The sequence below is a fragment of the Myxocyprinus asiaticus genome, chromosome 19 (genome assembly GCF_019703515.2).
Source record: "Myxocyprinus asiaticus isolate MX2 ecotype Aquarium Trade chromosome 19, UBuf_Myxa_2, whole genome shotgun sequence".
NCBI classification, from domain to species: domain Eukaryota; kingdom Metazoa; phylum Chordata; class Actinopteri; order Cypriniformes; family Catostomidae; genus Myxocyprinus; species Myxocyprinus asiaticus.
Window position 1 is genome coordinate 39,472,885 of NC_059362.1, and position 16,027 is coordinate 39,488,911.

Consider the following 16,027-nt stretch of genomic DNA (forward strand, 5'->3'; position numbering starts at 1 on the left):
GGCTTTTAAACTTTTACCTGTAGTATTTACTGTGGGTTTCCAGATTAATTTTCATTTCAAGTGACAGGAAACAAGTTCATCACGCTAATGCACATTAGACAGCTAGTAGTCTCGCATGGCCTGAGTTCTTACTAACGATGTAAGTCTGGTCTATATTACTGCTTATTCTGGCCAGCAACCGACCATTTAGACAGGAAGAGACTGTCTTAGCAACAGATTAAGTGACCAACCACAGTTCACTAAGGGGCTGTTAAATCTGTAATCGTATATAACACTGAGAGCAAAGCGGAATATTGCTTTTTCGCTATTACGTTTCTCAAACAAAAATTCACTGTCATAAACCTCACAAACTTTGTTAAATCCAGTGACTATTCTAGTTATTTCTCGGGACCACTCATTGACCCATTTACATACACTTAAGACAACAGTTTATTTAAGGGTTTTTGCAGAAAGCAGCATTCTGAAACATCATGTAAGTCAAATGCTGTTTTCCTTTCGACATTTAAAGGGTCACGAAACACTACAACACATTTTTGAGATGTTAACAGGTACATATGTCTTGCACACAAGGAAAGAGAATGTTAACATTTGTTATTTTTAGTATTCCGGGTTTGAAATGAACATCGAGTCAACTTCACAGGTCGTGATGTACAGGGTTTATCTTTCCATTGAATTTCAGCACCTCTACGTCATGGGTGTTCTCAATATTATACATAAGGAGACATGGCCTTCACCCTTTGACAAGCGAGTGCCACAGATGTTGTTGCCATGCACGTGACCAGCTCTTCAAACTCTCAAGTGCCTCAGTCAGTTGAGAGAGTTGATAGTACCGTGATGCGAGTCATGGTTGTGAAATCTTCATCAGACACTCCATGAATGTATGGGTGTGTGTTTTCAGCTGAGACTAGATGCTGAAACAGTGCCACAAAATGGTAGATCTTTCACCTCACTACAAACATCTCGTTCTCACTGTGCTTCCAATGTTAATTATGCAACACCGCCGGAAATACACAGACTCCTCCAGTTTAAGTTCAGCCTCTAAAAACCCATGTACATCAATAGAATGGGTTGTTTTATTCTGGTCCTGAAGTTTCCAAGATGACAGCTTTAACTTTCGGATTTGTGCTGTCCTCGCTCAGGATTTATTGCCGTCTTAGTCTGGAGAGCAGTATAGTCTGAATTTCATGGTCAGCGATGACGCAGGCACTTCAACACTGATGATGAAGAGTCAGAGGAAAACAAAGATACTGCAGAATGTGTAGTCGAGATAACACAAGCAACGCTACAGAGTGAAAAAGGACAGGCTTTGGAGCTGTCAGAATGTAACCGTCTGAAACAAGGGTTTCTTTTTGTGCATCAGAGCAAGTCTTTCTTTTTCACTTTGACTAAAGTCGTTTGTTTAGAAGATCATAAACAAAAATGATCTGAGATGGCAGCTGGCCCAAGGGAGATGGGATGATAACACACAGCTGCATTAAAAAAAATAGCTGTCAGTCTTTTTGCTTCACCCAAGTAGACAAGCACAGTCTTGGATGGTTTCCACATGGGTCAGTTGTCACCTGTGGGGTTGAGTGGCTTATAGCTCCAGGGTTGACCTTAGTGAAAGAACCATCTTTAATATTGCTACATCTACCCTTCTTTTACCCTTTCTTGTTTTATATTCATCTCCTCTCTTTTCTCATCCGTCAATATGTTGTTGCAGTATCAGGAATTCTCAGTGTCTTCCAAAATCGGTCTCTTACCAGTTTAGCCTCTGCATGTGACAAGACAAAAGCTCTGTTCTAAAAATAAATTGGTTTCTGAACAGAACTACAGTAAAGCATTAAATCACATCTTTTTAACCTCCTGAGACCCCCGCGTGACCTCTGTGTGAATTTTCCTTTCCCTTTTTGATTTGTAACTAGTAGCACCTAATAGACAAGCAATAAAAAAAGAAACTTTTTTCTAGAGCAAATAGTTTTAGTTTTCCTAAAAATTGATGTCCACATATGAGGACAGCGAGACTATATTGTGAAATTTTAAATAACACTAAGCGACAGAAAGTCAGATTTTTTTTTCATCAAATTGTTTATAATGTTTCCAGGATTGTTGGTTTTTCATGTTTTTGAGACATTACAGACATTACAGCTGATTTTCTGTAATGCAGAATAAATAATTCTTATTCAAAGTAATGTCCAGCATCATCCAATCACTGCTCATCCAATCACTGCCAACCATTTTAATCTGAATCTATGTACTGATTACCATTCTCCCATATCTGTCAAACATGTTGAGTGGTCCAAACATCATCTGCAGCCTGAAACTGAACTTTTGGTTGGATTTTGGGATTGAATGCACTTAGCTGCATAGAAAGCTGTAGGATGCTCCCTTGCTCCCTATTTATTGAATGACTTAACCCCCAGTGTGCTGTCTGTCTTCACTGGTCTCAGAACAGTTTGAAATCCACCTTATTTTCATTCTAAGTCCATATAAAGCCTCTGAAAGCAAAATTTTTCAGCTTTTGGATGAACCCATTTATTCTCAATGTGAAAATGCATATAATATATAACAAAATATATAATAAAATGAAGTGAAATGACCCACTGATGTGTTAGAGTTGAAAGTTATTCAAAATAATGAAAATGTTTTTTCTACTTTTGAAGAATTGTGGTATGAGTTTCCACATATGTGGACATATGTTTATCAGGGCGCTGACACACGAAAAATTAACAGAATTTTTAATGCGGCATATCAAACAAAACTAGAGACTCTCCTCTTTATAACCAAACAGGTTTTGTTGGCGCTGCATCCGTAGGAGCGCTTCAAGGAAATCGACATCATGTTGTTGCGTCACATGACTCGGTGCTGCAGAAGTTAACCCTTTAAATGACTGTCTAGAATCTTGTGAACAGTATTCAGATGATTTTAATTCATTTAAATTATGCGTTGCGTATAGCAAAGTCAAAATACAACGTCCACGCATGTGGACGCGGGGTTGCACCAGGTTAATGTTAATCTTTTTTTGTCCTAACCACCAAACAAGTAGATTTATTGTCAGTAACTTAGTTTCTATTTTCATTGCGTCGCTCTGTGTAGCACCACCCACCATGAAATTGTGTTTTTAATTCATGCTCTACATACAGTAGGTGTATATTGAACATCAGTTATGTTCTGATTGGCTGTGATTCTGTCACTTCATGCAACATTTAGCTTTCAGTGGGGACCTAAAAATGAATTAACACTGGAAGCTTGTTGCTCTGCTGAGCTGCTTTTGCTTCCATTGAAATTACTGACCTATTTACCTGGGCGCCGAACAAATATGCGCTGCTTCTGCCCTGCTTCTGCATGCTGTGTGTAACAGGCTTTAGAATGTCTAAAAAGGAAACACCCTGCCACTATACCTTTAATGCTTTTATCAAAGTTTAAAAAATAAGGAAGTGGGTCATCTGCATCTGTGCGGTCAGAGCCTCTTCTATGAGTCGCTTGAATTGACGCAAACAGCGCAAGAGAGTTTGAAATTGCTCTGGGTGATGCGATCTCTCAAGTTGATAGTTTGCCGCAGCTTCAGATGATAATGTGACAGCTTGTGATTTATTGATTCATAATGTATGTGACGCAGTGTGTCATGGAGAAATCAGTAATATGCAGCTCTATTATGAACAGAGAGTTTGTTTTTTGTGAGTTAAAGATGGATCAAAATCAAATAAACAAAAAGGTAAGAGAGGGTAGTCTTAGTCGATTATACACTGCAACAAAATTGTACCTTTGTTTTTCAATATAATTGCTACAGACCTGTAGCTCGTTCCGAAACCGGCTAAAATGGTTGCAGTGTTGCATTTCCTCTTGGTTCGGTTCGCTTTAACAAGGCAACATTTCAAAACGGACCAAAACTGTCAAAAGTCACATGTAAGCAAACTGTCCCCTTATTGGTCAGAATGTCTGTGCGCTGTTCCAGGATTTAGCACATCCATTGATATAGGACCAGTTAAAATGGTATACCTGTAATAATTTTGTTAACCGTGACACATTTTCAAGTGTTATTCATGTCACACTAAACATACAAAACGTGGTTGCACGGCAAAGACACTTTATCCGACACACAAATGATATGCGATGTAAAATTGTCATGGCTGTTTTTATCCGTCATTAGTTGCTTTTGCATTATTTCTGCATTGAAAAGTGCCTGTTCTCACGGTCACAGAGCTGGCTCTCGTGCACACACACACATACACACACACACACACACACACACACACACACACACACACACACACACACATTCAAACAGCAGAGAGAAGCCACGGAAATTGTTTCCTACCTCTGTTCTGCCACTATCCAAGGGAAGCAATCGTACTATAATTACCTCAGGAATTATACAAACATCTCCTATTTTAAACATGCAACTATATCTAATATAGTCGCCAAAAGTTTTGATGATGAATTACAGTGAATTGCTGACCTACAGATGTCTTCTCCAAAGATCCATCAGTTATGTTCATGGTTTTTATAAGGATATTGTTTGGTTCGTTGGTCCGTTGGGTCGGCTTGCATTCTCACCACAAGGGAACCTTTCCAGGGTTTGTTTGCAATCGGTCTGATTGTTTTGGTGCAAATCCAAGTGTGATTGCCGTGTTCATATATGCCTAAACGAACCAAACTAAGGGAGAAAATGCACTAGGTTCCGAAATAAATGCTCCAAATGAGCAAAAAAGATTTCAGAGAATGTTGAATATAATCTTGAAAGTATATTTTTGTCTTGCTGCACTGGCAGAACTATAAACAATTGATACACGTATATACTTGTAATTGTTAGTTGCAGCCCTAAAGTCTAAGTAAACCTATTATTTACACACTAGGGAAAAGGTGTTATATGTGACTAAGGCCAGTATACATGGTGCAAGTTCTGACACTGGGGAGGTCGTGAGCCCCTGCACACATTACGAATCAGTTTACCTGCTAATCGTACAGAGGCAGTGGTACACGAATTTACGACCTTGCAAATTCTGACACAATCACATTCATTTTCACCCTATTATAGTTAGGACATCATCTTCTGTTTGACAATCCACTGTATGAGCTATTTCCAGAAATCAAACAGCAGCGTTACATTTTACCAGCATACCAATAATCAACATGATCTACATAGATAGGCTGTGCTTAAATTAATTAAAAAACCCTTTAGAAACTGCAAACAGCATAGCTAGACTGCAACTCACCTAAAAGCTGTTGCTCTTGATCCTCTGTTCAATATAGTCTCAGACCTCCCTGTCATGGTAGGCATTGCCTGACACATCTTACAGGGCTCGCTGTTCCTGTCAGAGTTTGTACTTCTATGGTTTTTGTTGCCTCCTGATTGTCAATTTCAGGCAGATTGACAATTCAGCGATTTCTCCCGGCAGGCAAAAAATGCACTGTGTACACCCCGACAACATGAAGCATAATTCGCATCACATTTTAAGTTCCGTAATGTATTGTATTTCCAAGAAAAAAAGAATATTCTGTGATAAATAGTGTAGGGCTTATAAGGGGCCGTGCAGACCAAATGTGTGTTTCTGTGCAAAAAAAAAAAAAAAACCTAGACACATTGCAACAAATATGATAGAATACAGGTTTTTTTTTTTGTTTTTTGTTTTTTTGTGTGATTGGCTAACAGCATGCAGCCCCTCGAAATCAGCCATATTTAAACTCAATCGGAAGAGAATGAACAAGCCTATCAACATTATAAAACTACATTTCAGGATTTACACATAATGCACATCCAACACATTTTATTTGTGGCAGAGAAGCTGAATGAAACCGAATGGAGTCTCCTTTTCAGAGTTGTAACTTGACAGAGCGTCTTTTAAAAGTGGTGTGAGATATGTATCAAGCATGTCTCTCTAGTGTATGAATATTTTCAAAAATAATCCAAAATAGTCCAGATGGGTCCCCTTTGGCGTTCAGGAATAGTGAGGCCACAGTAGGTCCTGCTCTCTCTGTGTGTACGAACGGAGCAACTGTAGGCGGGGCCAAGGGTGCGATGATTTTAAGTAAGCGTTGATGTTTTTTCGCTGTAGAGGCGGTCATGAATTAATATACCCCTAGTGACGTAGGGTAGTCGCGGGAGTAGAGAACGAACAATAAATGATTTTATTTGCATTGGGGATTAAGTTTTGAGTTCTGAAATGTACAGTATGTTTTTAACCTCTTATATGTCAAAATATCAAGGAAAAATGTGTTCCTCCTGACATGACCCCTTTAAATGGAGTGTGAATGCCATTTCATGCCTTTAAAGATCTGATGTAGTTACCTAAAGATTGACTAATACAGAAATTGAAAAGGTAAAATCCCTATTTACCATAGCGCCCATCAACTACACACTTAACACCATGGGAGACTGTCAATGTAGTATGTGTACTGTTAGTCACTTTGCATAAGTATGCATCTGCTAAATGACTCATAACAGAACAAACCTGGAGAGAGTACAAATCAAATATGTACTGTTTGTTTTGCACAACAGCTCCAATCTCTTACAGGGTTCATAATTTATCCACTGTAAAGAAGCCATATTTCTGCTAAATATGTGTGCCGAGGAAGTATTTGTGTACCATATATTTTTGTCTGTTTAATACAGACCAGAGTGGACTATTGCACTGGCTCATGGTTAAGAAAGAGTTTTTCTCTTACTCTCTGCTGGTTTTTCTGTGTTGCAGATCACGTCTCGGTGGGAGGTTTGGGGGACAGTTTCTATGAGTACCTGCTGAAGGCCTGGATCATGTCAGACAAAAGTGATGAGGAGGGAAAGAAGCTCTACTTCGATGCCCTACAGGTAAAGTTCACCATTACAAAGAGGAAAAGCCCACAGAGAAATAACAGTCTACTGGCGATTGGAGAAAATGAACAGGCTACTGCTGACTAGATGAGAATATGGTTGACATCCATGTTTTTGAAAGATGCCTTCCAGCTAAATTGCTTGGGTCAGCAGGATTTTGAGGACACAGTTTGAGTACTAAAACTGAAATTGCCAATAGAAACACATGATTAACACAGTCGTGGTTTGAACTGATGCAAGACAAACACTAAAATTAGAAAAGTAGAAAAACATTGTCCAGATCAAAAAACAACACAAGTACAATTAGTTAAATATATTGTACTGTCTTAAAGGGATAGTTCACCGTAAAATGAATCATTTAATAATCTTCTTGTTGTTACAAACCCAAATGACTTCTTTCTTCCGTGGAACACAAAAGGAGATGTTAGGCAAAATGGCAGTCTCAGTCACCATTAATTTTTTTATTGTATGGAACAAAGAAGCAATGAAAGTAAATGGTGACTGAGGCTTCCATTCTGCCTAACATCTCCTGTTGTATTCCACAGAAGAAAGAAAGACACACAGATTTGGAACAGCATGAGGAAATTTGTTAAAAGATGTATTTTCTATCTTGTACACATAGGTACACATTCATTTGACACTACTTTTGAACCCTCACAGCTCGTATTCATTCACATCATATGAAATATTATATCTATTCGGACTATAGTCCAATTAGTTGAATAACAGAAGAGGTTGTTCTGTATGGCTGTAAGAGGTTATTTTCTTTTCCAAGTTTCCAAGTTCAGCTCTTCCAAGGTGAATATTAAAAAAGTGTTTGCATTGCATATTTTTGATTGTTTTTTTATTAAGCTTCAATATCTAAAAAAAAAAAAAAATCTGCAGCTTGGAATCCCACTTCACTTTATTTTCTGTAGAAAAGTAAAAAACTTGTGTGAGAGTAAGCTTCCACTAGCACTCTGCACGAGCCATCCGTGAGAGCTTTGAAAAGCTGGTGTAGACTGATTGTTACAGACCACAAACTCAATCCTCACTTTCATTAGAGAGAACCATCTCAACCTGCCTAAGATAATGCTGTCTCACCGGCCACCTGTCTGGGAGCCTCCCCTGAGTGTCTCTGTCACTTAAACACACACACACACTAACTCTGGACTCCAGGACAATCATCCAAGAAAAGAAAAGTGCATTATGTTCAGTCACCTTCAGAGAGGGCTTATTTAATGGCTGTTCCATCCACCATATTGGCCCAGCATTCATTACCTCTACAGAAAGCTTTTTATCAGACCTTTAACTCTCGCTGAACGGCCTGATTTCACCTAATTCATCTCACTAACCACATACAGGCCTCTCACTTGTCTCCTTTCATCCACACCTCTCACTCAAAGCATTAAATTTTTAGCACCAGTTGGGAAAATAAAGAAGGCAGTGCATCAAAGCAGTCTGAGTTTTGTTTGTTAGAGAAATGTATTGACTGTACCACGAGATACATACTGAAAAAAGTTCTTAGCAGATGTAAAAGTTTTAATTTGTGTGCCACATAATGTTGGGTTGGGGAAGTGACATTAAAAGTGTAACTTGCCAAGCTACAATCTACTCGTGATTATATAATATCAGATTATATTTTTTTTTTTCCTTTGTAACACAACGATATGTTTGTTTTTTAACCTTAGTAAATTCATTAGGTATCATGAACTAACAGTGAACTAACAAGATTTCTGCAGCATTTATTTATATTGGTTAATGTATATTTATAAAATTACAAATACAATTGTTCACTGCTCGATACAACCTTACTGTAAAGTGTTAACAATTTTAGTTAAGAAAAGTATATATCTAGCACAAAAACCATGAGAACCTCTTTTTTGGGTGATGGGAATAAACTTACACATGCATTTCACTAAATAGTAATTTTAAAAAAACACTGTATTTATATTACTGAATCGAAAACCTAATGATGGTACACAGCTGTGACCCTGATCTCTGCCATGATCTTCCTTACCTCAGGCCTCGAACTGTTCAGATGGCGCTTTTGAGGGAATGAAATCACTCCGAAGCCTTGAATGTCCCCTTTGTAATGGACAAACAAAACAAATGCAAACAAGGACAAAGGTCCTTTCAACCCACATAGGATGAGTAAAACAGAGAGTTGAGGGAATTTTTTTTTTTTAAGAGACTCAAAAACATTACCTGTTCATATCAATTACATTCGATTCTTTTTTTGTGTGCAGGCAATTGAGAAGAATTTGATCCGGAAGTCAAGCGGTGGGTTGACGTATATCGCCGAATGGAAAGGTGGACTCCTGGAGCATAAGATGGGTCACCTGACCTGCTTCGCTGGTGGCATGATTGCTTTAGGGGCAGACGGAGCCCCCGATGATAAGACAGGCCACCAGATGGAACTCGCAGCGGAGATCGCCCGCACGTGTCACGAGTCTTATGCCCGAACTAGTGAGTAGGAGCTCTTTCATGCACAATTTTGGTAGTATTTGGAGCTGCTAAATAACAAAAAATTAAACAAATATTTAAATATTTAAATAAATCATAAATAATTAAATTGTTACAAAAAACTCTAAAATTATTAAATTAATTATTAAACTCTTATTGAGTGATGTGCCGATAACGTAACACTGAAAATGAAAAGACACGAAGCTCCTGCTTAAATACAAACTCAACCTAAAGATAATGCAACAATGCAAATGTATGCAAAGTAGTGCTGAAATGAAATACAAGGGGCATTTATTGATTTATTTCGTGATTAAATTATGAATGTAATACTTTCATTATGTATTAAATTGTTTATTTAATCTATTTATTTTCATTGTAATTTTTTTTTTTCTTTTGCAAATTACTTTTCACCCATTTAGCTGTTTGCTAGACCCTAAACAGACACATTTCTAAACATTTCTGAATTCAATAAAGGCTTTTTACATTTTTAACATTGATTTAACCAATACTTTAAAAAGTATATGATTATTTTTTGTATATCTTTGCTGTAGCATGAGCGTAGTTAGTATAGTATTTTCTTTTGTCGGCTTTGCTCAGAGTCAGATTGATTTATTACAGTCCCTGGTGAGAATTTTCAACAGTGTTCACCCATAAATCAATCTCCTCTGCCAATAATACAGTCACACACCCATTCTAGAGAATCCTTAAATCCTATGCTGTTAACCCTGTACACACACACAAAGAGGGATACAAATCCTCATGACTCTATCTTTCACACTCGTTAAACACACATACATTCACAGTCTTGTTCATAATGCGAAGGTGTTTTTATCGGACACAGATTACCGTTCCAGATTATGCCATAGTCCCTAATCCACATCCAAATATCTCAGGTACATTGTAATCCCGTAATCCCTTGTCAACATGGAAGTTTGAGCGATGATTTTGCCGGCATGTACGTTTCAGGTATGAAGCTGGGCCCGGAGGCATTCCGCTTCGACGGCGGAGTGGAGGCCATCGCCACACGGCAAAATGAGAAGTACTTCATCCTGAGGCCAGAAGTCATCGAGACGTACATGTACATGTGGAGGTTTACCCATGACCCCAAATACAGACAGTGGGGCTGGGAGGCCGTACAGGTAAGAACTTGGTCTGTTGCAGGGATAAAACAGTGGACTGTGGATTTGAATGATATTTCTATTACTCATTATTATATGTAATAGTAATTACAATAATTTATTAATAATAATAATTAGAGTTACTATACATTATTATTACTTATTATATTACTGTTATTATTCTGTATTATATTACAAGTACTTTTCTAATCAATTAGACTTTTAAGTGCAGTGTCTAAAAAATATTTTTAAAATTATTATCCATAATCACGAATGACAGAAATTCAAAAAGTGTGCGACCCCTGAAACAAAAAAATATATATTTTGCATAAAGTGCATATATAAAGACTAATTGTACAATTACATTTTTGTCATTGCTAAATTATTTTAAGGACAGTTTAATGCACACCTCTCCCTAATTCTCATTACCATAATGCTAAATATCTGTTTTTAATAATTCTATATTAGAGATAATATTAAAATTGTAAAGTATTTATACATCATGGGAGTATTTTTGTAGGACAATGAGAATATCCAAAAAAAATCACAAGTAAAACATCCAGAGCACATTAGGATGGGGAGGTTCTTAATTGTCATGAAAATGTCATAATGTGGGAAAACTTTTCTTGGTATGAAACTGGAATACGAGTACAGACAGTGAGGCTGCGGGATATATAAAAGTGAGAACTTCGTCTGTTTGAGAACTTTGTCTGTTGCCGTGTGGATAAAAATGAGCTTTGACGTACTCAAAACACATAATTACATAATGTCTTGTACACTGTGTGAAGTTGGTAAACATGTCCACACATTAGGCCGGGGAATGTAGGCCAGACACAGTAAGTCACAGTGAGGGTTTATCCCTGCCCTCAGACTGTCCCTGCACTTCAGCTCAGCAGGATTACAGACAATGCAGACTGCCATCATCTCAGAGCTGTGTAATTGTATCATAATGACTTCAGATTGCTATTGTGATGTGGCTAGCACCTCAGGCGACATCTCTCCCTTTCCCTCTCTCTCTCTCTTTCTGCCATCTAATCCTCTCTCAGTAACACTTGCTGGCTCAACATTCATTGAATAGAAAAAAAAAAAAAAAAAAAAGGTCTCTCCAAAAAAAAATTTTTTTTTTTCAAATCTTGACAGTTTTAATTATCCGACATTTTTTGGCCGCACTCTTTTCACCACCAAGCGCCAATAATTGACAATTTCATTGTGCATTATTTGCCCTCTCATTAGTGGTGGCTGCCAAGGCAAGCATTACTATTGTTCATACTTAGGCAAAAGTTACGAGAGCCCAAGCTAGATTGTTAATATATATATATATATATATATATATATATATATATATATATATATATATATATATATATATACACACATCATTTGGCATCATGTGTATCAACGCCTTTCAGCCGTGACTATATTCACAATATGGTACATCCACGAGGGCCTTTCTGCTGTTATAAAATGGTTACCACGATATAAAAATATTAAGGACACAAAACGTTATTATTATTATCATTATTATTTTCAAGTAAAATCATTGAATGCCATCTTTCTGTTTAAAGATACACTCGCTGATTACTTTATTAGGAACACTATGGTCCTAATAAATTGCCCGACGTGGCTTCCTGCTGTTGTAGCCCATCTGCCTCAAGGTTCGACGTGTTGTGCATTCTGAGATGCAGACTCTGAGATATCTATGGGCCAGAATATCATAGAGACTTGGGGTTGGGCTCTTGATTTGGGCGAGTAAGAAACCACCTAAACCACTCACACTTTAAACCACTCTTAACACAGAAGTGACCACATAACAATGCCCTGGCAACCACCCACAGCACCCTAGCATCATGGTGCCGACTTTTGCATGGGCAAGCACCACTCACACCTTTCTCATTCTTTTTAGCTTTCTTTTTCCATTTTGAGTGGCTAGTATAGCAAAATACATATGTTGCTAGGGTTGTGTAGAACCGTTAAATTTGAGACTGACATATGAAAGTGTAGTTCTGTTTTGCAGGCTCTGGAGAAGCACTGTAGGGTGGATGGGGGTTACAGTGGGGTGAGGGATGTTTACGCAAACACACCCAACCACGACGACGTCCAGCAGAGCTTCTACCTGGCTGAGACACTCAAGTGAGTACTGCACACACACACATTTAATTTAAATGAGGGCATACCATAGACTACTACTGTTTATATATAAAGCTAACTTATACCTGAAGCTTAACCCTACCCCTAAAAATAACAAATAAATAAATGTTAAGCTACAGTCAAGCTACCTCTTTAAAATTGTAGCTACAAGTTACTAAAAAAAGTTACTAATTACTGCAATATTTTGTCTACATAAATTGCAAAATGTGAGAACAGTATTTATGTATTTATCTGGCACAAAAACAATTCTGGTTTCAATTAGGATAATAGCATAAAACTTATAAACAAACCTACCTTTGCATTACATACAAAAACAACTCATTTAAAAATTACAACTAATTTAAAAATTACAACTAACTAAACAACATTGTGATGTAAATGAATCAAAAACACTGTGATAAACTGCTGTATTGCAATGCACTGTCACTGCTGTGGTGCATGTTTATGAAGTTTTATTGCCTGTCCCTTTTGTTTACCCATCTGCCCAAAAACTGATTGTAAAAGTGTGACAGAAAAAGACAGAGGTTTGACATATTCACAAATCACACACACACATTGCGAAGGCAGATGACTATGTGTCATAGCCCTCATAAATAGTTTCAGCATATTAACTGTGATTTAGAAATTTGGCACTCCAGCAGCATTACAATTGCTCCTCGTGGAGCAGAATAGAACTTGCTCAAAGTGTGGATGAAAAGAAAAATATTTCCTCTCAGAGTGATCCTAGTATTTCTCTCCTCCTGTGTATTCCTAGAGATTATTAGCTCATTAGTTTCATCTCTGTGTTCGTATGGCTGATAATTGGCACTGAGTAAATGTTATCAACTTGCTAGTGTCTGTTTTTTTCATCAAGACTGATATATTGTATGTAGCCAGAATTATTTTTAGTCTCTGTGTGAAGACTTCTTTATTTCAGTAGAATGTTTAATATAATTTTTCTCAGCATGCTGCTATAGCATTGTTCCCTTTAGCTTTAGTGTTTCTGTCTCTTTAAAAATTATTTCTCAGTCGTGCATGTTTCCAGCGTACAGTTGAAGTCAGAAGTCATTAAAACTCATTTTTTAATTATAATATTAGATTTAATATTAGCAAACTATAGTTTTGGCAAGTCGTTTAGGACATCTACTTTGTGCATGACACCAGTAATTTTTCCAACAATTGTTTACAGACAGATTGTTTCACTTTTAATTGACTATATCACAATTCCAGTGGGTCAGAACAACACAAGTTAACTGTGCTTTTAAACAGCTTGGAAAATTCCAGAAAATGATGTCAAGCCTTTAGACAATTAGCCAGTTAGCTTCTGATAGGAGGTGTACTGAATTGGAGGTGTACCTGTGGATGTATTTTAAGGCCTACCTTCAAACTCAGTGCCTCTTTGCTTGACATCATTGGAAAATCAAAAGAAATCAGCCAAAACCTCAGAAAAACAATTGTGGACCTCCACAAGTCTGGTTCATCCTTGGGAGCAATTTCCAAATGCCTGAAGGTACCACGTTCATCTGTACAAACAATAGTATGCAAGTATAAACACCATGGGACCACGCAGCCATCATACCGCTCAGGAAGGAGACACATTCTGTCTCCTAGAGATGAATGTAGTTTGGTGCGAAAAGTGCAAGTCAATCCAAGAACAACAGCAAAGGACCTTGTGAAGATACTGGAGGAAACAGGTAGACAAGTATCTATATCCACAGTAAAACAAGTCCTATATCGACATTACCTGAAAGGCTGCCCAGCAAGGAAGAAGCCACTGCTCCAAAACTGCCATAAAAAAGCCAGACAACAGTTTGCAAGTGCACATGGAGACAAAGATCTTACTTTTTGGAGAAATGTCCTCTGGACTAATGAAACAAATATTTAACTGTTTGGCCATAATGACCAATGTTATATTTGGAGGAAAAAGAGTGAAGCTTGCAAGCCAAAGAACACCATCCCAACCGTGAAGCATGGGGGTGGCAGCATCATATTGTGGGGGTTCTTTGCTGCAGGAGGGACTGGTGCATTTCACAAAATAGATGGCATCATGAGGAAGGAAATTATGTGGTTATATTGAAGCAACATCTCAAGACATCAACCAGGAAGTTAAAGCTCTGTTGCAAATGGGTCTTCCAAATGGAGAATGACCATACCTCCAAAGTTGTGGCAAAATGGCTTAAGGACAACAAAGTCAAGGTATTGGAGTGGCCATCACAAAGCCCTGACCTCAATCCAATAGAAAATGTGTGGGCAGAACTGAAAAAGTGTGTGCAAGCAAGGAGGCCTACAAACCTGACTCAGTTACACCAGTTCTGTCTGGAGGAATGGGCCAAAATTCCAGCAACTTATTGTGAGAAGCTTGTGGAAGGTTACCCAAAACATTTGACCCAAGTTAAACAATTTAAAGGCAATACCAAATACTAACAAAATGTATGTAAACTTCTGACCCACTGGGAATGTGATGAAAGAAATAAAAGCTGAAATATATAATTCTCTCTACTATTATTCTGATATTTCATATTCTTAAAATAAAGTAGTGATCCTAACTGACCTAAGACAGGGAATGTTTTCTACGATTAAATGTCAGGAATTGTGAAAAATACGAGTTTAAATGTATTTGTCTAAGGTGTATGTAAACTTCTGACTTCAACTGTATGTTTTTCCTCTTTTGACTATTGACAAAATCTGTAATGTGGTCCACTAATTTTGGCACCTTAATCTGGCCAGAAGCCATCCACTTAGACAGGAATGGATCATCTCATCAGGTAAAGCAACTAAACCACTTTGCATTTATTTTGCACATATTTCAGCCACAAATAAATCAGAAATCGATGATATTACAATAACAGACCAGAGTGATAATAACTTATTTATTTCTATTATGGCACAGAAAGAACATTAGTAGAAAATGAGTGCTGATTTTATGGTCAGAATTTCTGTTCTGCCAAAAGTAACTAGTACAGTTTGTCATGGACATACCGGTAACTTTGAAAACAAAGTGGAATACGATTGTGCTCGAGGATATCCCATGCAGAACTAAATGTCTTTCAAAGAGATTCAAGGATAGAGACCTAGAAGTTGTGTAAATCTAGTGAATCAAATTTGAGCTTGTTGAAAGCTTTTGTTGTGCCGTAAGGTGTATAGGAAATCAGTGATAAGACTGAAGTCATTTACAACGTCAGGGTCCAAAATGAAGAGTTGAGGAGTTGCCGAAGTCACCATGCTCTTTTGTATCATGTTTTTGTGGGTCTTTCCAAGACTCCAATTCACCTGTTTGATTGCTCTTTAAGAGGAAATCACTGTTACAGTCTCATCCTGCCACACCTGACATTAGTTCTTTATTTCTCCTGTCTGTAATACTCTGGAGGAGTGCTTGTCCTTTGGCCAGGAGTAGCAGAGCATGCACGATTCAGCCCAGAAAAGACTTTCAATTTCTTTTAGAGAGCATATACAATGCCTTAATGTACTCAGCCCCCAACCATTATTTAACACAAATGATTTGCACCTGAGATTGAGATGAGTTCAACTCATGTTTTGTTTTGTTTTT

General features: G+C 37.6%; 1 protein-coding gene across 1 annotated transcript in view; it reads left to right on the forward strand.

Moving 5' to 3' along the window:
* Positions 1 to 16,027, forward strand: part of LOC127410250 (mannosyl-oligosaccharide 1,2-alpha-mannosidase IA-like) — a 157,103-nt gene that overhangs the window by 129,065 nt on the left and 12,011 nt on the right. The window contains exons 8-11 of the mRNA XM_051645414.1: positions 6,672 to 6,787; positions 9,019 to 9,238; positions 10,202 to 10,374; positions 12,368 to 12,483. Coding sequence (XP_051501374.1) covers positions 6,672 to 6,787; positions 9,019 to 9,238; positions 10,202 to 10,374; positions 12,368 to 12,483 — 625 coding nt within the window. The remainder of the gene's footprint in view (positions 1 to 6,671; positions 6,788 to 9,018; positions 9,239 to 10,201; positions 10,375 to 12,367; positions 12,484 to 16,027) is intronic.